This window comes from Zootoca vivipara, chromosome 2 (assembly GCF_965207765.1).
Source record: "Zootoca vivipara chromosome 2, rZooViv2.hap1.1, whole genome shotgun sequence".
Classification (NCBI taxonomy): domain Eukaryota; kingdom Metazoa; phylum Chordata; class Lepidosauria; order Squamata; family Lacertidae; genus Zootoca; species Zootoca vivipara.
Genome location: NC_142584.1, coordinates 19,555,242 through 19,576,871, shown reverse-complemented (window position 1 = coordinate 19,576,871; position 21,630 = coordinate 19,555,242). Strand labels below are relative to the sequence as shown.

The 21,630-nt window shown below is 44.7% G+C and overlaps 1 protein-coding gene, 1 long non-coding RNA gene and 2 other non-coding genes across 4 annotated transcripts in view; 1 reads left to right on the top strand and 3 right to left on the bottom strand.

The window, feature by feature from the left end:
* Positions 1-1,672: 1,672 nt before the first annotated feature.
* On the bottom strand, positions 1,673-4,208 carry LOC148686756 (uncharacterized). Its single transcript, XR_015948368.1, has 2 exons — positions 4,177-4,208; positions 1,673-2,617 (listed from the first exon to the last, which is right to left on the bottom strand). It is a non-coding gene; the product is annotated as an uncharacterized LOC148686756 (long non-coding RNA).
* LOC118081640 (small nucleolar RNA SNORA50) lies at positions 2,352-2,489 on the bottom strand. Its single transcript, XR_004692107.1, has one exon. It is a non-coding gene; the product is annotated as a small nucleolar RNA SNORA50 (small nucleolar RNA).
* On the bottom strand, positions 3,092-3,156 carry LOC118081639 (small nucleolar RNA SNORD104). The gene has a single exon (XR_004692106.1). It is a non-coding gene; the product is annotated as a small nucleolar RNA SNORD104 (small nucleolar RNA).
* Positions 4,209-8,848: 4,640 nt separating the features above from the next.
* Positions 8,849-21,630, top strand: part of ERN1 (endoplasmic reticulum to nucleus signaling 1) — a 62,509-nt gene continuing 49,727 nt past the window's right edge. The window contains exon 1 of the mRNA XM_035103961.3: positions 8,849-9,191. Coding sequence (XP_034959852.2) covers positions 9,105-9,191 — 87 coding nt within the window. The 5' untranslated portion in view covers positions 8,849-9,104. The remainder of the gene's footprint in view (positions 9,192-21,630) is intronic.

Genomic DNA, 21,630 nt, shown 5'->3' with positions numbered 1-21,630 from the left:
TGCACTTGATGTGCTTTCAAACTGCTAGGTGGGCAGGAGCCGGGACTGAGCAACAGGAGCTCACCCTGTCGCAGGGATTTGAACCACCGACCTCCTGATCGGCAAGCCCTAGGCTCTGTGGTTTAGACCACAGCGCCACCCGCGTCCCCCCGTGTATGCCTATGTAATTCCTTAATACTTAATTCATTCTGAGAATACGTGCCCTTGTTCTTACCCTCTTCTAGGATACCATCCCGTTCAGTCCTGCGTTCTAGTCTACAGTCCTCGGTCCTAGCATATTATGGAAGAGCTGCATCCAGGGATTTTTCCAGATTTTTTGTATTTATATGCCATACTCCCCTACGTACAGAGCACTCTCCAACCTGCAGTGTGTACAGAGGTATGTGTACTTTGGAAGTAAAAAAGAAAAAGGAAAAAAAAAGCTTCATGCCAAGCGGTTGGTTGTCCCTAGAATCTACTGATCAGTGCTACTATTGTTGGCAGCAGTGCAGGCACTTAACAGCCTCCAAATGTAATATATTTGCAATGGCATTTTCCCCAGGAAGCAACAGTTAGTTTGGCAGTTCTAGTAAGATGTGTCTGGCATTGCACTATAGCAGTAGGTGCCCCCTGAGCAACTCAGCCCAGAGGCCTGGGGATCAAAGATGCTTGCTGAAGGATCACTTCGAATAGCACTGCCAACCCTTGACATAGCAGTAATAGTTACAGCCTACTACTGTAGGGCAGTGAGGAATCCTCATGGATATTTGTTCTGTAGCAGCACTGTCACCTGTGACTCAACACAGTTGACATACTATACCAGTGGTGGCAAACCTATGGCACGCGTGCCAGAGGCTCAGAGCATGCGTACAGTCAGCCTGCTTCCGTGCTGGGGGTGGAGGGCTTGCATGCCAAGCAGGAATGGAGGCAGGGATCTCTCAGAAGTGGAGTGGAGGCTTCGGGCTGAGAGACCCCGCACGCAAGTAGGAGCGGGCAGCTCAACTGAGGAGCGCCTGGCTGCCTTCAGTTAGTTGGTGCAGGGGCTCTCAGATGCAGCTTCCGGGCTGCCTCCGCCTTCCAGGACCTCAGCAACTATGCAGCCTGGCTGCCTTCACGGGGTTGCAGGGGATCTGATGCAGTGGTGGGGGCTGCTTTAAACCTCTCCCTTGAGGGGATTGCAATGGAACCCCAATGGAAAGTGTGACGGAGCCTGTACCTCCCCAGCTGAGCGGCCTTGATCTAGCTCCTGTTCCTGTGCAAGCAGAAACTTTGCCTAGCAGAGCAGCCTGATCTTACTACTTGCCTGCAAGCAGGAGCAGTCTTGCCTGCTTGCTTGCTGCCCTGGCCCAGCCTTCCCTCACTCAGTGCTGGAGGAGGGGGTGGTTACTGTTGTGCTGTCTGGCCTGCATTTCCTCACTAGGAAAAGGGAAGTGTGGCACTCAAAACGGAAGTTATACTCAGAAATTTGGCTTCCAAAAAGTGTTCCAAAACCAGAACACTCATTTCTGGGTTTGAAGTGTTGAGGTTCCAAGTAATTCAAGAACTAAGCTGTTCAAAAACTGAGATATGACTGCAATTTCCCCAATTTTAACTGTATTTATTTATTCCCCCCCCCCCCCGGTGATTTTCTCAAGTCAAAACGAGTACCCCTAAACATTTTCTAAGGAAAAAAGCACCGAGTTATACCCTAAAATTATATATCAATGGAAACATAATTTAATGAAGATTGTAACACAATAACTTTCATGAAGGATTATTTATTACAACAGCAGTCATAAAGAAGAAATGTGAAGCACACAGGAAAATATGAGATACATGGGTTAAATTCCAGTGTTGCAACTTTTGGGTTGCAGTTTGGGCTCTAAAAGGTTTGCCACCACTGCACTATACAAAGTACAGCCTCCGTTTGCGTGGTTGGCAGATCTAGTAAAAATCCAGTAGGCAAACTTGGCCTTTGGGTACTTTCAGCTAGCTTTAGGCATTTTAAAAAAAATGTTATTCATGCCAAACAAACTGCATCTTTCAGGAAACGTAGTTAATTTTTAAACCTCCGCTGTAGGCTCCTGAAAGCGATAGTATGAGAACTTATTACACAAATTATGTGTTGTTAGTCTGGACAGGTATTGTCCTAAGCCTCTGCCCAAACGGAAGCCTCTAACCTTCCCAGAAACATTTTTGTTGGGGTTTGTGTCACATAAAACAAAAATGACACTATTCAAAAGAGGCAGCAGTGGACTCCAGGGGTATAATATTCAGGTCAAATAAACCAAAGGCAAGCTGAAACCCGGTAAGTTCTGGTGTACAATGCCAACCGTCTACGGTATTTGCAACCCTTGATGCAGTTCCGGATTGTAGCATTTAATCATCAGATGAAATGTAACTTGCCCTTAAAAGAATCACTCAGATTTCAGCTGAGCAGCACCAGTTATAAGCAAGTCCTTTACTTTTGCACTGTAGCGTAGCCAGTGAGGCCATGGAATGGGCCATGCACCAGTTCAAAGGCAGTGCTTCAAAGTCAACAGACAAAAAAGGCACACAATAGTTTTTTATTTTATTATTTTATTTTAATATAGTGCATCCCCACAGCAGCTTTAGTCGAAGAGCAACGGCTTCTTCATGTGGTTAGGAAGACACTAGCCTGCAAAGAAGAAAGGCACAGAGTTTAAACCGAGGAATGACAACAGGGAGCAATTTTGTTCCTGTGCAGCACACACAGCTTGCATGCCTGCTCTCCTTTTGCAACAGCGCACAGGTATGGAGCAAATAGTACCAGCCAGATTGCTGCAAGATAATTATCACAGCCAAGCCAGTCATTCCGTAAGGAATGTATTTCTCTTAACTATGGCTGAAAGGAGATTTAATCTTTGATCATAACTTCTTTTAAAACAAGAATGGTTTTTCGTAATACTGCAAGCATAAACAAACAAGAGCAAAGATAAAAGTCCAGTCACTGCCATTGCCATTCTCTTAGCAGTTACAACTGGTAAGCACTAATGAATATATTTGCTTGTGGGAATAAGCAAAAATAATAAAGCTGTGGAGCATTGTTCTGTCCCCCACTTGTGAATGCATCTTAATGGGGCCAGGTGCCTTCTGTAATTTTATGCTGGAGGCTCAGATTCTACATCTCGTCATCTGCATCAGCAGTCTAACACGCCAAAAATGAATCATCACAGCAGCCAGCATTAGCCAGTCAGGAGTGTTCCCTTTCTAAATGGCTACTTGCTCCAGTTAAAGATAAGAAGAAGAAACCCAGCTGCATTTCAGAGGATTTAGGACTGCCTAGAGCAGGCATCCCCAAGCTGCGGCCCTCCAGATTTTTGGCCTACAACTCCCATGATCCCTAGCTAAGAGAACCAGTGGTCAGGGATGATGGGAATTGTAGTCCAAAACATCTGGAGGGCCGAAGTTTGGGGGTGCCTGGCCTAGACTCCAAAAGCACACACACGTTTATTTTTGGAAAAGTCAAAAGTCCACTACCAGTTCCACCCTTGACAGTAGATGTTCTGCTATGAGTATAACCCCCTCCAGCTATACTCGGCCAGTCTGAGCTGAGCATCGACTATATAAAGGAAACTGAGAGCATGGGGGGAGATATACTTTTAAGCCACCATGTTAAGCACTTGGTTAAAGTGTGGAATCATTTTGCAAAATGTACACTAACGTGGTCTATACACCAGCCAAACGGGGGCGCAGAGTTGTATAACTCGGTATCATATATTCTTAAGGTCCCCCTGCACGTTGGATGTCCTTCCACTTTTAGCCACTAGGCCCTGCTCAAACGTACGCAAAACATTTCCCTGCCCTTTTTCGCCGTGATACCACGTGCTCTTTTGGAACAAAGTTCCAAAACGCACTGGCGGCTGCGAGCAGGAGAAAATCCACAGCAATCGTTATTCCCAATTAAATATACGGACTTTTTGCGTGCGCTAAAACCCTGTAATCCGCACTGTATCGGACATTATTCCGTCCTGCTTTCGTGGTCCTGCGGGTGACGCGCGGTGCTGATGCTCCGCAATTTTTCATTTTCATTTTACCGGGGAGTAAAGCCCCGCGGATCGCCATAAAGCAGCAACCGGCCCAGAGGAAATGAGGCTTCCCGAGACCGCTCTTTGCTTCCTCCAACCACGCAGGGTTCTCGTTTCTTTCCCCTCCCCGCGTTAACCCCTTCTCAGAATAAGGATAAGCCGCACTCACCTTCACCAGCTTCCCGTCCTTGCAGCGAAAAGGCCGGAGCCGCTTTCTCCAGCTCTATTTATGCCCATTGTGACGTATCGAAACCCGCCCCTTTCCGTCAGAAGCCGCGTGGGATGTACTAGGATGTGGCGAGGTTGAAGTACATCGCTAATGCGCAAAGCGTTTTGTTCTGCCTCTTGGGGGCGCCGGGATTGGGGCCGCTTATTGCTTACGGCCGCTTGAAGCCTTGCAGCCTAAAACAGATCGACTGCAGGCGGTGCTGTGCACGCTTACCTGTAAACCCTGTAATTTACTCTTGAGTAATGGATCAGGACGCTGCCGAGTTAGGCGCACGACCCAAAGAAATAAGCAGTATATCTTTCCGTTTTCCCACGTCCGTCATTTCCTGCTTGGTTTTTTAAATTTTTTTAAATGGCTTTTTATTTATTTGCACCCCATTTGTTTTGTTGTTGTTTTTAATAGAGAAACTACATTGCTGTGGTTCTCCGAAGCCGTTAACTAAACATGGAGTGGAGTTGGGGTAATTTGCGCAAGTTTTGAAAGGCGTTGTTGCCATGGCTGCTTTTTGATCGCGGCTCCAGTTTTATTTTATTTCACTTGCCTCCAGCAAATGCTTCTACCCGCTAGAGGACACTAATTGCTCGTTTTAAAAACGGGTAGGTGGAGTTAGGAAGAGAGTATTCCTCGTTTCCACCTAAAAAAACATCCCTTGCGGGAGTTGAGCTTCTAAGGGAAATAAGTACTGTATGTTTAAGTCCACTAGAAAAATAATAATCAAACGAGTACAAGATGCTTTATTTATTTAATCTTTATTGCAGATCCTTTTGGGAAGACAACACCAAAGTAGTATTCCATCAAGGTACAGGGAACTTGCTAAATCAAGAGTTCCATTAACATTTAAAATATAAAAAATAATGGCAAGGAAATAAGAGGCTGAGATTGCTTCAGGAACTCTGTTTGGCTCTGCTTGTGCAGTTTCATTTTTATTGTTTACTGGCCCTTGGACACAACCCTCAACATGTTTTTGTCCTGATCACATTTTAGGCAGTTTTGCTAAATTTCAGTGGAACCGGAGCAATTGCTTTCACTTGCTGTAATGACTTGGAGTGGTTCCACAGCAAGCAATTTGCTAATGTCACATTCAAACCCTTGCTTTCCAGTGGTTTCCTCCTTTAAAACCTGGTTTGTGGTTACAGTGCTACCTTGGTTTACGAACTTCATCTGTTCCGGAAGTCCGTTCTTAAGCCAAAGTGTTCTTAAACTAAGGCGTGCTTTCCCATAGCAGCAGGGGACTCAATTTACCACTCATCAGGAAGCGGAACATATTCTGCTTCCAAGGCAAAGTTCACAAACCAAAACACCTACTTACGGGTTTGCAGCGTTCTTAACCCAAGTTGTTCATAAACTAAGCTGTTCTTAAACCAATGTACCACTGTTCTTCCCTCACTTGATTTCCATCGCAATCACAGTGCTAGTCTCCCAACTGCAGATTGTTTAAGCTTCATTATCATCTGGCCCCAAAATTCTGGATCCCCCCAAAACTGATGCCAAAGTTTTAGTGCTGTTTTGTGCTGTGAACCCTGCATTTTGTGCTGCCCCCCAACCAACTGACACAACAAATGCCCCCCCAAATCCAACCTTGTCCAATTGACTTCAAACAGGTGTCAAAGTTTAGTGCTCGTTTTGTGCTAAAGTGGGCTAAAGGAACTGAAATTGGACAAGGTGGGTTGAGGAGTTTTGAAAGGACTTGAAGGGCCTGGAGGGGCTGAGGGGACTTGAGGGGCCCAAAATGAACAAAGAGACTTACGGGGCCCTAAGTTGGCTGGTGGGAGTTGAGGGGATTTTAGGGGCTCCTCTTCCACCCTTTGGCATTTTCTTCTAGAAATTTTTGGTGTTTCTGCAAACCTGAGGGTTATCCCAAGACCCCGCATCCGCATCTGTTGATGTCTCTCTTCTGGCTATATAAGCGATGGCATGGCACTCATAAAATTGAATCAGAATTAGATTTGATTTTGAACAGAGCACCATTTGCCCTGCAACTCCTATTAATTATAACATCAGCAAATAATATCTAACAAGAGCTAATGAGTACAGCATAAAAATATAGATACAAGTTAGGAGCCCTCAGGAAAATCATTTGCTGAGCAGCATTCATTCATTCATTCATTCATTCACAGAGCTCAAATCTCTCCTTTAATCTCCATTATGTTTGTACAAGAACCTTTAGAACTGATGGAGAGTTAATCGAAATCCATGGTTTCTCCCTCTTATTACAACTGAAATTCACCCAGGGACCGGAGGGGTCATGATGACTTTTTCTCTCTAAACCCGCCTGCCAAGATGCAAAACAAACACATCTCTCATTGGACTAACTTGTCTGCAGGTTAAAATTGCCAGGGAAGTAAGACAAGCTTTTGTCCTGCTCTCACTGACCTTTAGACATTTTAGCAGCATGGACTGGGCCTTCCATTTTGTCAAGCACGGTTCTTTCTGGAACTTGCAGGATTGCTGTCCTGTTGAGTTTTAATGCTACACACTTTTGCTTCTATTGCTGTTCATTTACCTTTCTGTAAAATCATATAAAGTCTGAAAGATCCATATGGTAAGTGATTAACAGTTCCAACATAAATATTCCAAGCAGGAAAGCTGGTGGTCTTTTTAGCCTACTCTGTCCCTGCATATTCACAAACAGCATGTGCTAGGGTACCATTATTTCCCATTAGGCATCATTATCATCAAATGCTTAAGGGGTCTTTGACACTGTATTCAAGATTTTTGGCAGCCCTGAGACATCAATAACGTCAAATACCCCCCCCCCCCAACATATTCCACAATACTGTACGTAGATATTTTGTCCTGCACAACAGCCCTGCCAACCTGTGGCCTATTTCTCACTGAGATGGTTAACATGTCTTGACCCAACCACTTTTGACAGGTCTGTCTCCTGAAAATGAGGTGGTCAGGAAAAAGCCTAGGCTGCAGAACACTTAACCAAAACCTAGTTTTGTAGGAACCCAGCAAGCTGAAGTAGAACAGCTCTGACACAGGTTTATTTACTTATTTGTTCAGTTTATATCCGTCACCACTTCTTTTGATTTCAGGAAGGCCTAAAAATCTTGTGACTCCAAACCTGCCCAGGTACCCAAGAAATGTGTGCAATGAGGACCTGGCTGGTGGTACATCCAGTATGTGGGACTAGAGGGGTGGCGCTTTGTGGCTTGGATTTCTTGCACACATCCATGGGAGCCAACTCCTATGGGCCAAGGTCTCATTTGGCACCCCAATAAAATATTTGAGGGGGCGGACCCCCCAAGTTAATAGATATTGCCATTCAAATGGTGTGCGTGCATCATGTGATTGATGATACAGGGCAGGGCTTACCTGGGGGGGGGGGGTCCCTAATATTTAAGTTGGCATCCCTGCAACACATCTAAATGGCAAGGCTGCCTATGGCACGAGACCTTGAAAATCATTTGGTTCCAGAATGGGAAAACCATATTAAAATAGGTGTAAATGTCTACATCAGGGGTCAGCAACCTTTTTCAGCCGTGGACTGGTCCACCATCCCTCAGACCATGTGGTGGGCCAGGCTACATTTTGAAAAAAAAATATAATGAACTAATTCCTGTGCTCCACAAATAACCCAGATGCATTTTGAATAAAAGCACACATTCTACCCATGTAAAAACATGCTGATTCCCAGCCGTCTGCAGGCCAAATTGAGAAAGCGATTGGGCTGCATCCAGCCCCAGGGCCTTAGGTTGCTTACCCCGGGTCTACATCTACACACATTCAAACATATATCAGACCCTCCAAGTGTCCCTATTTTCCAGGGATGCCACTGATTTAGAGAAGCCGTCCCGGTTTCTGATTTGATCCTGGAATGTCTCGCTTTTCCTTAGGACGTCCCTATATTCATGGGAGAAATGTCAGATTAAAAAAATATTTAAAAATCCTTCCAATAGCACCTTAGAGACCAACTAAGTTTGTCATAGGTATGAGCTTTCGTGTGCATGCACACTTCTTCAGATACACTGAAACAGAAGTCACCAGACCCTTATGTATAGTCAGAGGGTGGGGAGGGGTACTACTCAGAAGGGTGGTGGGAATGGGTGATTGGCTGATAGGAGTGGTAACCCTGTTGACGACTGTTAATGACTGCAATTGGTCTTGCAGGAAAAAGCAAGGGGTGAGATGGCTAAAGAAAGCTTTATCATGTATAATGAGATAAGAATCCAATGTCTTTATTCAGACCAGGTCTCTCCATGGTTTTAAGCTTGGTAATGAGTTGCAATTCAGCAACTTCTCTTTCCAATCTGGAGTTATCCGACCCCGGAGCCGTCTGAAGGCAATCCTGTATACGGAAGTTCATGTTTAATCTTTGATTATGTTTTTTATATATGTTGGAAGCTCCCGGAGGGTCCACCCAGTCCGCTGATCGGTGTATAAACAGCCAAATTACATTATGGAATGGGACGTTCTTAGGGACGTTCTTACTTCCCTCGGGGAAACAAGTCGAAGGGCATGATCTATGCGAAACACACACGCGCACTGTGTGTCTCCAACCCTGCCAGGCATGTTGCCAGCAGGGAAAAGGCGGGGAATCCAATGAAGGACAGCCCTCCTTTTCCTGGTCTCTCCCGTTTCATAAAGCCGAGGGTTTCCTCACGCAGGGCAGATCCACGCGGCTTTGGATTGGAGGCGCCTCCTGAGTGCCAGCCGGTTCCAGTCCCCCGGCAACCCCCGACGGCCTCGGCCCGGCCCTCCGTGCGCCTCTCCATCCCTTCCTCCTTTGACGCGGAAGGCAGAGCGAGGCGAGACTCCGCCTCCGGAGGAGGAAGGCCGGACACGCCGCAGTCAGGGGCGGCCCGAGAGGCTGCCGAGCCGGGCGGGCGCTGCGCCGGGGCCCGGGAGCGGCGTCGAGAGCCATGGCGCGTCGGGAGCGTGTGGCGGCGTCCAGTGGGCTTCTCCTCCGCCTGGGCGCTCTGTGGCTGCTGCTCTGGCTGGGGCCCCGGGTAAGGGCGCATGGCTGGGGCTCTCCGCTTTCCCGGAGGCGAGGGGGCGAAGCTGCGCGGTGGTGGGTTGGGTTGGGGGGGGGAGGCAGAGAGGGGCGTTCCGAAAAGGCTTCCTAGCTTCTTCTCGCCCTTTTCCGGGCAAGGGGGAGAACGGGACACAAACATGTTCCAGGGGGGCGCAAAGCGGGATTTGGGGTTCGGGCACTTTCTCCGTCGGGGAGAGATTCGGGGAAACTCGGGCGCTCAGACCCCCTTGCCGCTGCTGGCACCCCCTGGCGCGCAGAAGGGAGGGCAAATTATGGGGATATTTGCCCCACCTGCGCTCCCAGAGTTCGCCCTCGTTACAGGTGGGCAGAGGATGTGGGAATTGCCCTTCGGGGTTACTGTTTTGAAACCGACTCTTTATTATTATGATGATGACGATTGGATATTTTCCTCGTTTAACAAAAGCACAGGCAAATTTGCCTCTTTCTCCGGCTAGCGTTTTTTTTGCAGATCAGTTCCGTGAGACATTGGTGTTATCGGGTTGGGAAGAAAAGAATTGGGGGGGGGGGGGAGACGGGTGTGTGTGGCAAAGCTGATGTACTTTTACTTAGTATATGTGTGGGGTTTTTGTGTTGGCGTCACTTGGATAGGTCCTCTTTCTATCCGCTTGTTATGTTTCCTGGGAGGTGAGAGAGGTCGTGGGGAGGGGGTGTGATCGATTGCCTCGGAACCAATTCTTTAAGGGTGGGCACCTGTTGGAAGCAGAGCAGCACCTGGGCGTTTGGCTTTGAAATATGGTGGCATCCTGTGGCCTGTTCCTCTGCCTTTTCTAGTGAGCACCTGTATGCCACATGGAACTCCCTTTCTCCAGAGCCTCCCCAGGGGGGGGCATGAGGGACCCCTTACATCCCAAGGCCTGCTCAGGAGGCCGAACTCCTCTACCTGCCGCTCCACACGGAGGATCTGAGGTCTCAGGTGTGTAAGAGATGCCCCAGACATCTCGCCACTTTTGGCATTGGAGGCAGTATTGCTGGAAGACTGTGATTGCTTGGGAGTGTTGCCCTGCTCACGGTATGCTGGTATGCTTTTTGTAGGGGTTCCTTTCAAGCCTAGGGGGTCTGTCTCTGTTTAGAGGTGAAGTCAGATAACTTTCACCTGGCGCTCTCTGGATTTGCTGTGCAGTAGTGACTGAGCTCCGTAGAAAGTTGCTTGTTGGATTATTTGACATGGGGAACTGGATTTTGCCACGCTTCTGAAGCCCAACTTCTCAAATTAACATAGGAAACTGAAAACTTATGAGTGACTTGTGCTGCTGTTTTTCTCAATTCTAGAAACATGTGGGCAAAACTCCTTTTGGTGAATTCAGATGAAGGTGCATATTTGCATCAAAACAGAAAACACTACCAGTGTTTTCATTGTTGTAGAAGACTGCTCAGTCGAATGCACTCGAGTAATTGCTGGTTTCAGTAGTTGTCACACACCTCTGACTGTAGAGATGTTACATATTTTTTCTGCATTTTATTTTCTACGGTTACAAACTATTTTTGGTTGACCAATAACTGAACCGAAGTATAATATTTTTTCCAGCATAAGTTGCTTTTCAGTCTTAACTGGAGTACCGGCTGTGTGAACAATAACTCCAGCACTATATGAATATTTAGGCATAGAAGTACTGTAATAAGGACACATCTTTTTCATCTGTAGTGACAGAATAGTAACAGAAATGACTGGTTCTGATCAAAGAACTGTCAAAAAAGGTGACAAGTTATTAAGTGGCTATTTTTCCATTATCTTTTTTTTTTTAAATACAGCTGTTTGCTAATTTCCACTTGGTCTTTACTGCTCCATAGAATCAACAAGCATGCAACATTCCTCCCTTGTGGGGTTGTCCCACCTAACTGTCCATACTGCAGTCGGGGGGGGGGGGGGAACTAACACTGAAACTGTTTCCAAAGTCTCTCTTGAAGCTTGTTAGGCCTTCGTCCTCACGTGTGTATTCAGCCATTATTGCACTGTAGCCAGCACATGTTGCAGTGAAAGGGTTATTACTCAATAACCTCTCCTTGAACTATCTGGCTTACTCCAGGGTTGTTTTATATAGCTGAGGATATTCTATAGAAGATGATGTGGGAAGTTGGAAAGAGGATCTGGTTTCCAGTTGAGCTTGGTTTTGTTGACTAGTAATGCAGACTAAGGCTGTGCATTCAAATTACCGTTTTTTATTTATTTACTGCATTTATGTTCCACCTTTTTTCCTCCAAGGAGCTCAAGGTAGTGTACGTGGTTCTCTTCCTCACTTAATCCACACAACATCTCTGTTGCACTGAGAGAAGACAGTGACTGGCTTAAGGTTGCCCCCAGTGAGCTGTATGGCTGAGTGGGAATTTGAACCTGGGTCTCCCAGGTTCTAGTCTGACACTTTAACCACTATGCCAACTCTTAATCCAGCTCCAGCGTGCTCCCACCGCTGGCTTTTGAATCCGTTTATACGTGACGCAACATTCCTCACAACAATGCCGAACTATCCTGTAGTTTCTTGAGAAATACTGCCGTTTGATGCATTTCCCCTTTAACTCCGCTTCAATCCAAAAGGAAAATTTAAGCCACGATCACTTCGCAATGAAGCTGGAAGTGGAAGTGTGTACTTTGGAGACAGCCATTGCACATGTGTGGGTGGCAGCTAAATTAGGAGTTTTGGGGGGAGTTACAGTGGTGGGGAAGGGACGCGGGTGGCGCTGTGGTCTAAACCACAGAGCCTAGGGCTTACCAATCAGAAGGTTGGGGTTTTAATCCCTGCAACGGGGTGAGCTCCTGTTGCTCGGTCCCTGCTCCTGCAAACCTAGCAGTTCGAAAGCACGTCAAAGTGCAAGTAGATAAATAGGTACCGCTCCAGCGGGAAGGTAAACTGCATTTCCGTGCGCTGCTTTGGTTCGCTAGAAGCGGCTTAGTCATGCTGGCCACATGACCTGGAAGCTGTACGCCGGCTCCCTCGGCCTATAGAGTGAGATGAGCGCCACAACCCCAGAGTCGTCCACGACTTGACCTAATGGTCAGGGGTCCCTTTACCTTTTACAGTGGTGGGGAATCCAAACAGGTAACATGCATTGAGTGAAGACCTCGCTGCATCCCTCTCTAGTGTGTATAGCAGCATGGGGACGTAGGTGGTGCTGTGGTCAAACCACTGAGCCTCTTGGGCTTGCTGATCGGAAGGTCGGCGTTTCGAATCCCCACGACAGGGTGAGATCTCGTTGCTCTGTCCCAGCTCCTGCCAACCTAGCAGTTCGAAAGCACACCAGTGCAAGTAGATAAATAGGTACCTCTGCAGCGGGAAGGTAAACGGCATTTCTGTGCGCTCTGGCACTCGTCACGGTCCTCTGTGCGCCAGTAGCGGTTTAGTCATGCGGTCCACATGTCCCAGAAAACTGCCTGTGGACAAACGCCGGCTCACTTGGCCTGAAAGCGAGATCAGAGCTGCAACCCCATAGTTGCCTTTGACTGGAATTAACTGTCCAGGGGTTCTTTACCTTATAACAGCATATGAATGCGACTTGCAAGGCAGTGGTCTGTGGGGGAGAGAAATGACCTTGCTGCCTTTTAAGCCGCTAATGTATACCTAGTGTAAGATTATTTCAAATTATTATAGGGGTTCCCCCCCTCCATTACTGCTCTGCACATGTCTAGAGATAGCACGTTCATATATTTAAAGTATGTTAATAAAATGACACTGTTTTATGATATTCAAACTAAGAAGCATAGTGGTGTATTTCATTAGACCATTTTTTAAATACAGAAGTGTACTAAAAAGAAGTTACAGTATGTGCATCTTTTTCAGGCTGGTATGGTAGCAACTAGTTGTATCAGATTCTCGTTTTCAGTCTTCCTGCTCATAATGACAACATAATTAGGAAACCCAGTCTTGGAATGTGGGTTATATTCACATCCAGGAGAGGAACTTTTAAGGTTAGTTTCTTTTTTTAAAAAAAATGCAGCATTCTTTTGTACTGGTATACATGCATGATAAGGTATACATGCAGTGAGGTAACAGAGGCTAAATTATTATATTTCTTATTCACCCCCTTCCTCTTTCAAAATAATCATGCTTAATAAAGTGTTGCCATAATATTTGTAATACCAAGCATTTTCAAAACAAGGACTTCAAATGGGGAAAAAATATTTAAAATCATATTTGCGTTTCACCTTTTCTCCTTATTAAAAGCCTTGCATTGAATTGTTGTTGTAAAATAATCACCTACCCTTAACCCGAAGAGCTACAGCATTAAAAACACAATATTAAAACCAACTATTAAATCCCAAATATAAGGGATTTTTTTGTGTATTGCGGACAATGAATTAAATAAACATTGATCAAACTTGATGCATTTTTAGCACTACAGAGAGGAAAAATAAGAGCTAGTTGTGCTTTCTTGAAGTAAAAAAAAGTAAGTAGCAGAATCAGATTATCCTATCTTGTCTTAAAAATCATACTGTTGTCTCTTGAGACAGGAATTATTGAGAGTTAGCCCTGGGCCCTTTTCATGTTGAGAAGGCCTAGGAGCAGTAGAGTATGTTAGAGTGCTATGCTTTGCTACAGCACCCAGCAATGTATTATGCCAAATACACTCTTTGCCCAGGGTGCTATTTATCTTCTATATTTTCACTGAATTTGTGCAGTGAATAATGCCAGAATGTGCAGTGTGCACCCTCTGAAAGGGCCAAACTTGAGATATTCTAGAACCCACCTGGTTCACTTTCGCAGTACCGGTATGCATAATAAAAAATATTAATTTGGGGGATAAAGCTTAAGGTAAAAAAAGTATACATTATTAAAGGATGAAATTCACGCGCAGGCAGCCAGCATGGTTAAGGCAGGTGGTGTTGTGCGCTGGTCTTCAACCGGTGGGTTGGAATGGGCGCACTACCAGGTCATGGCCCGATCTAAGGTAGGCTCCGCAGAAGTGCTACCACTCTACAGATATATGGTATTTATTTGACCCTATATGGATGTTTGGGTTAAAAAATGGTTCCTGGTGTAGTGGGTCTGAACTGGGAAGACCTGACTTCAAATCCTTGTCCAACCTGGAAGCTCACTGAGTGCAAACTGTTTCTTAGCACAAGGATAAATGGGGCAAACCCCATGCTGAACTCCATGTAAAATAGCAGAATACAAATGGAATAAATAAGTGCAACTAATATTCAATGGGGCTGAAAATACAGGTAATGTATTAGAATTGTTAGATTTATTGTAGACTAAAAGTAACTTCAGCTTTATTTTTGCTTCTACTTGAAAAGTGTCCTTTCCCGCCCTGCTTCCTTTTAAATAGAAATAATAATGCAGAAATAACAGCTCCCTGTACTCCATTAAACATGCTTTAGTGACTTGTTTTTTAAAACCTATGCATGCTATCCGGCTGTAACCTAGCAATGTAATTAGAGCACTTGCTGACAAAATAAGCTCAATGAATCATAGGGCATATATGATGATCATGCTAGTGTTATTGTGCGGAAGCTCTCTCAAATGTTTTTGCCTTGCCCATATGTCCTGCGATCAGTTGCCAGGAACATGATTTATGTTTCATCTGCCCATTGAAACATGTATTGCTCTGGTCTCATCAAAGTTAAAAGAGGCAGGAGGCAGTAAAATGTGACTTGTACAGTCTGACCCTACATTCTGTTCCAGATAATAAGACGTCGGGGCACACAAAGAAAGCCAGATGAAGATTTAGATTAGGAGTTAATACATTTAGCATTTTACTTTCTTCATTGCATTTAATTACAGGACTGATTCAGGCAATATTTCCTCCTCAGAACAGCACCCTGGGAGGGGGTCTTGTGCTGTTATGCCTCCCTCGTCTGCCCATCCTTTTTTCTTCTTCGCTTGCTCACTGGAGAAGTGAATTTGGATGTCCAAAGTGGATTCGAACATAGGCTTCCACGGATTTTGTTAGATTAATATGTTGTAGGTCTCCGTCTGTCTCAAGAGACAATGGAGTGAGCCTACGGGGATGTAGCCAAACTGCTGTGTTAGCGTCGCAGTGATCTCCCTGGGGCGCAAGCCTGGGCAGTGTGTATGGAGGTCCTGGGTTGCCCAGATGACAAGACCCCACCCCACCCCTGGCCTCGCTGATGTGGTCCAAAGGAAATTGGAGCAATACATTTGGCACCAACTTGACTGCAGGAGTTGCTGGAAGGAGGCACTAAGAAAACAGATTTCATCACTCAGGGTCAGGGAGATCCCATGCGAAAATAAATCCTGGATCTCTCGGTTTGGTCATTCAGTTCTCTCTGGGAAGTGGGGAAACTTGATTCTGCATGTAATTAACAACATTTTCATCTCATTAATAGGAGGTCACATTAAGTAGACAAGCTGATAGAATATCTGTCAATTCTTGTATTGAAATCGTAGTCTGAAATACTACTTTTTATATATTGCCTTCTGGTTTGTAAGCATTGTATTCTGAAGGATAAGAGGTAGGAACTATTTCAAAAAAAATTTTTTTAACATGCCAGATTTTGAGATGGCTGTTGTGTAGTAAGCAGTGCATTGTTGAATAGTTCATTACAGCTGCCAGTGTATTCTAAATTGCAGAACAGGTACCAAAGCTGCCTCAAATTTGCTATAGCCTTTAAAAATAACCTTTAAAGCTTCTGCTTTCACTTGTGCTAGTAGAACTTGTTTCAGTGACCAACAGCAAGCTAGTTACACCTGTTGAAACCAATATGGTACGTTAGTCATGATTTGTCGTTGGTTTTAAGAGGATTCAGGTAAGACTTAGGCCTTTTGTAAACGTTCAGCAAAGTAAGATGGTAGAGTTCTGAAGAGCTAGAATGGACTGTACCACTCCAAGTGGGGAAAATAACATTTTTGAATGCACCCTTGCATAAACTGTCTGTAGTGGTACAGTCCACTCTATCACCTATGAGTTCTTTCACCTCCTACTGCATGTGTAGATCAAGGTTAATGGCCTCTTGATTAGGGACTATCAAGTACAGAATGGATGGCTGCTATAACAAGATCCCATACACACACAGATTTGATACTTGTGGTCAACCTCAGGTGGAAGACCACTTGTTATCTGTTAGCCTGCCCCTTATATAGAGACCCAAGAGATCACTTTCTGAACCCTTGTTTGCACATCAAAGCAGGTTTCACCCTGGCCAGAAATGGTTCAGTTTCTTCTGCGATACAATAATAGCTTCAGAACACACAGAGTGGCCCCTCGATGCAGTGGCTGCCAAATCAATCAATCAATCAATCAGGAAAAAGGAGTTGGATGAAATTGCAGTAAATTATTTTGGTGAATCTGAAATCAAGCTGGATTTGAGCTCGTTAGTGTCTCTGGTGTCTTCTCGTTCTTGGATCGTGGATGTTGGCTTGTATTATGGTTGCATGTTCCGTGTTATTTTGTCGATACTTTTTCTGCTGGTTTGTCATGGCCTTTGGCTAGAACAATAAACTTAGGAACAAACAAGTACAGGACGGTCGCATCTGATGTGCAGTTAATTTGCGTGATTTCAACCTTGCGCAGTTGAAAGCTGGCCAGTTAAAATTGTGCAGATGAATTGTGCACAAGGTGGAGAGCTTAACAGCTCCTTTTTTTGCACTGTGTTTTTCCAGCGCAGAAAGCACTTTTAAGCTCTCCACCTTGCTTACCAGGCAAGGCCCACTCAGTGCACAAGCTCCAGAAGCTAAGGATATTTGCATAGGGGTGGTTCCAAGGGGGCGGTTCAAGTATGAACATTTTTGCATATACGTGCCACCCGCAAAAAGTAACTACCATGCAAGATGAGATTGTACTGTACCATTTATCTCTGAAAGCAATGCCGTATCAATCTTCAAAGAATGCTAAGTTACCGCATCTTATGAGAACCTTGTCTTCAAATTATTCTATACTGCAATGCGGAACCTTTGTTTCTCCAGATGCGGCTGAACTACAATTCCCATCAGCCTCAGCGAGCATGGCCAATGCCCAGGCATGTTGGGAGTAGTAGTTCAGCAACATCTGGAGGGATAAAGGTTCCCCACAAGTGTTCTGCACCACAACAACTGCACATTGTGATAAATGTAGCTCTCCAAGCACTCCATGGTTCTTTGGATTTTTATTGGTATTGCTTTTAGTGTAGCTTTAGTTGTTTTTGTATTGTATGAGTGTAAATTGCCTTGATTTCTGTATGAAGGCCATGACACACATTAATAAATAAAAAAATAGGGAGGCAGTTAGCAAAAACAAGAGGTGTATTGATCCCTCAATAAGCCATCATGTAGAATTGATCAGATGCATTCTACTTGGTATGTTGCAAGTCATGTATGTTGCTTTACACTTTATTTCTCATATCATAGACGTGTTGGAAGTAGAACTATGGCATGTGATCTTGTAACCAACACAGGGAAGTAAAAAAAAAAACCTATGCCAGCACATGCCTGACATGCTTTACACAGTTTGCTTTATTTCAATCCCAGGAAATTGGTTAGGGTTTGGTTTTCTGCGCCTCTTGCTATGTTTGTGGCTAGCATAAGAGGAAGCCTGGTATGCTAAGCTTCATTTCTGCATTTCGACATCATTATTAAAACTGATGAGAACTGTTTAGAAGTCTTCATAAAATCCTATCATTTTCATGCTTTAACAAAATGTAAACTTTTAAATGTTCAAGATCTAAGCATTACAATTTAGTGAAATGATAAAATAGATATACGGTGGTACCTTGGTTTCTGAACAAATCGGTTCCCAAATGCCGCAAACCTGGAAGTGAGTGTTCTGGTTTGCGAACGTTTTTCGGAAGTTGAATGTCCGATGCAGCTTCCGATTGAGTGCAGGAAGCTCCTGCAGCCAATCAGAAGCCGCACCTTGGTTTTCGAAAGGTTTCGGGAGTTGAACGGACTCCTGGAGGGGATGAAGGTACCACTGTATAGACATGGACCAGATGGTTTTCTACTGTGTGAATGAGCCATGATAATAATAATAATAATAATAATAATAATAATAATAATAATAATAATAATTTATTATTTATACCCCGCCCATCTGGGCGGCTTCCAACAAAACAGAAATTCTAAAATACAGAAATCCATCAAACATTAAAATACAGAAATCCATCACACATTAAAAGCTTCCCTAAACAGGGCTGCCTTGAGATGCCTTCTAAAGGTCTGGTAATTGTTGTTCTCTTTGACCTCTAGTGGGAGGGCATTCCACAGGGTGGGTGCCACTACCGAGAAGGCCCTCTGCCTGGTTCCCTGTAACTTGGCTTCTCGTAGTGAGGGAACCGCCAGAAGGCCCTCGGAGCTGGACCTCAGTGTCCGGGCAGATAAGTCTTGGGTTTGTAGGTTACCCCACTCCCAAACTTCTTTCGCACCCCATAGAATGCTTCTGAAGTAGAACTAACCACAGTTCTTCATGATGTCAGAATTCAGGAGACTTTGGTTAGTGAGATGAAGCCAAGATCAAACCATCGTTTCAGATCCTGTCTTGTTCTCAAACCAGTGTTTTAATAAACCACAGTTTCCTGAATTCAGACATGTCAGGGACCCATTGGTACTTTAGAATCACAAGCAGATGCTTCCAATCTCCTCCTCTGGTCCTCAAAATAGGGGAGAATAATAGCTGTAGCTCAATGATTAGAGCACTTGCTATGCATGTAAAAGATTCCAGGTACGATCCCCAGCAATGCCAAGTAGAATAGGAAATAATAATAATAAGCCCCATAGGAATTTCCTAGCCAAAACTTTACTTGTAGACATCTATGGGGTTGTTTTGTTTTGGGGATACTCTATGGTCCCGTCTTGTTGCACTTGTATTTTTTTTTAAAAAAATCTAATAAAAATCAACAGTAAGCTAAATGGAACAGCTGCAACAACCAGGTTTTAATTCCATTGATGTCAACGGGCAGGGACATCAGTCAATGTGTAGATGCTGCGGCAGCACTAAAAGATTGATTTCTTAAAACTGCCAAGCAAGTACAGCTGTACCTTGGTCATCGAACAGCTTAGTTCTCCAATGTTTTGGCTCCCGAACACCGCAAACACAGAAGTGACAGTTCCAGTTTGTGAACTATTTTTGGAAGCCGAAACGTCTGACAGGGCTTCTGCGGCTTCTGATTGGTTGCACGACCTTCCTGCAGCCAATCAGAAGTCGCACTTTGGATTCTGAACTTTTTGGAAGTCGAACGGACTCCTGGAATGGATTCCATTCGACTTCCATGGTATGACTGTATTATGTGACGCCTGTAAAAGTGAAAGTTTGGTCACTGGATGGAGGCTTCTAGGTTTCTAAAATCTGGGTTTTAGGCTTTCATCACCAGTGAATTGTCTCACTAAAAGCCCATGACTTGAAGACTGAGCTCATGATATTAGTTGGAAAATATGTATATAGAAGAAGCTATGGATGTCCGCAGATTTGTAGCTTATTTGCAGATGGAAGGAATAAGGAAATGCAAAGTTTTACATTTTAAACAAACAAAAAAATGTTCCAAGGAACATGATGAAACTTGGTAAAGTTCTGAAAAACCACCTACCCTTGGGTTTCATTTAAAGGTTATGAATGCCCCTTCGATAAATAACTTCCTCAACGTGCTACTATAAAAATTAGACCCTACTTTATCTAAATGTCAAATAGGACTCTTTATTCCCAGTAGAACAGTGGCTGTGGCATGGCCAAGTTGCAGAACAGATGGAACATTTGCTTCCAGGGTCTTTAGTAATGTTGTAGAAAAGGAGCACTATGAACTCTCATTAGGCAAAGGTTAGCTCATTACATCCTTACTTAAGTGCCAGCATTTGGCAAGCCTCTTTGATTATTTCTTATATTCATTTCAGTGTTTATCCTACTCAATCCCAGGTGCTGTGGTTGTGTTTGTCGGAAAATACATGACATTATTCAGAATACTTACCAGTAAGTATTTTTACAGTACAATCCTATGCATTCTTACTCAGAAGGAGTAAGGGTCCAATGGGGCTTCCGCTCACATAAGCGTCCATGGAATTGCAGCCTAAATGACTGGTGCTTACTCTTGGGTAAGCAGGGATAGGATGGCATTGTGACTGAGATGTTTGTAGTAAGTCTCATTGAATTCAATGACACTTCAGGATGTGTGTGTGTTAAAATTGCAATCTGTGATCTACACTTGTTTGTTTTTTAGCTGTGAACCCCATGCCTGTTTACTCCGAAGTAAGGTCCACTACCTTCAGTGGCGCTGGCCCCCAAGTAAGTGAGCATAGGATTTCGGGCTTATAAAACGTTAAAACTGCAGTTCTCACCAGCACTAACCCTTGTCGCCAAATGTCAGCCCACCAAGAAGGTCTCAGAACGCTTCTGAAATACATTTGGGGTTTAGTTAAGTCTAAGGGTTTTGGTGCTGTCCCCAAGAACAGCTCTCCATGTGAGTGTGATGTTATAACCTAGGCCACCGACGATCTTTGAGGGCATCCTATTGTTATCTGAGACATCATGAACGGATGTAAAGGCAACGGGTTCAAGTTTTGAAGCCCAGAACCGGCTTTGATGCCCACAAAACAGCATTGCTAAAGTGTAGCTTGCAAACAGCTGTCATAGGCAGCCTCATGCCGATGTGTAATAATACATTAGTCTCAGCTTAGTGTTTCAACACATGAACGATGTGCTGCTAGGTAGGTTTCTTATGTTAAAGGTTGGAATTCTTTTTTATTTTTTAACTAGCTGGCCCTGCACGCGTTGCTGTGCTTTAGTCTGTGAAATGGAGGGTAATAGCCCCCCTTCAGATCCCCCTGAGCCTCAGAGTCCCCCTGAGTCGAGGCGAGATACTGTGGAGAGGGCAGGTTTCATCCCTGTGTCTCCCCCCACCCTGTTCTGACCCATTACGTATCCCTGCTCCCTATTCGGCCCCCCATCCCCCCCCAGGCAGGCCCCTACCTCCACTTGGCAATGTTGGGCCTTGTTGCTGGAAAAGGCCTGTTTTCAGTTGAAACAAAATAAAAATATTCCTTCCAGCAGCACCTTAAAGACCAACTAAGTTGGTCTTTAAGGTGTTATTTTTTAATGAGATGGAATTGGTGAATGTCACTTCTGGTCACTGCAGCAACCTGTATTCCTTGTAGTAAAATAAAATACAATATAAGAAAATACTATTCTCTCCTCCCTGTCCTGCCATCAGGCCTCCATTCACTCTGAAGCCTCCTTGCTACATAAGGATCATTTGGGGGTTTACATATATAACATAGTTCCTGCCTGTCCCTCAATCCCAGAGCCACATGAGCAGATCAGGGGTTCTGCGCTCTGGGACAAGGGCCTTTTAGTTTCCCTTCTGCCAGCAGCCCACTTCCCAATGTCCCTTCAATTAACTCTTAATGCCTTCTCTGAGGCACGAGAAGACCCTGTGAGATATGAGAAGTAAAAACTGACTGCCTCTGTTGCTTTGTAGCTCTGCAGGTCTTGGCCAAGGCTGAAAGCACTTTCATATCAGCCTGGATAAGCTCATTTGGTTA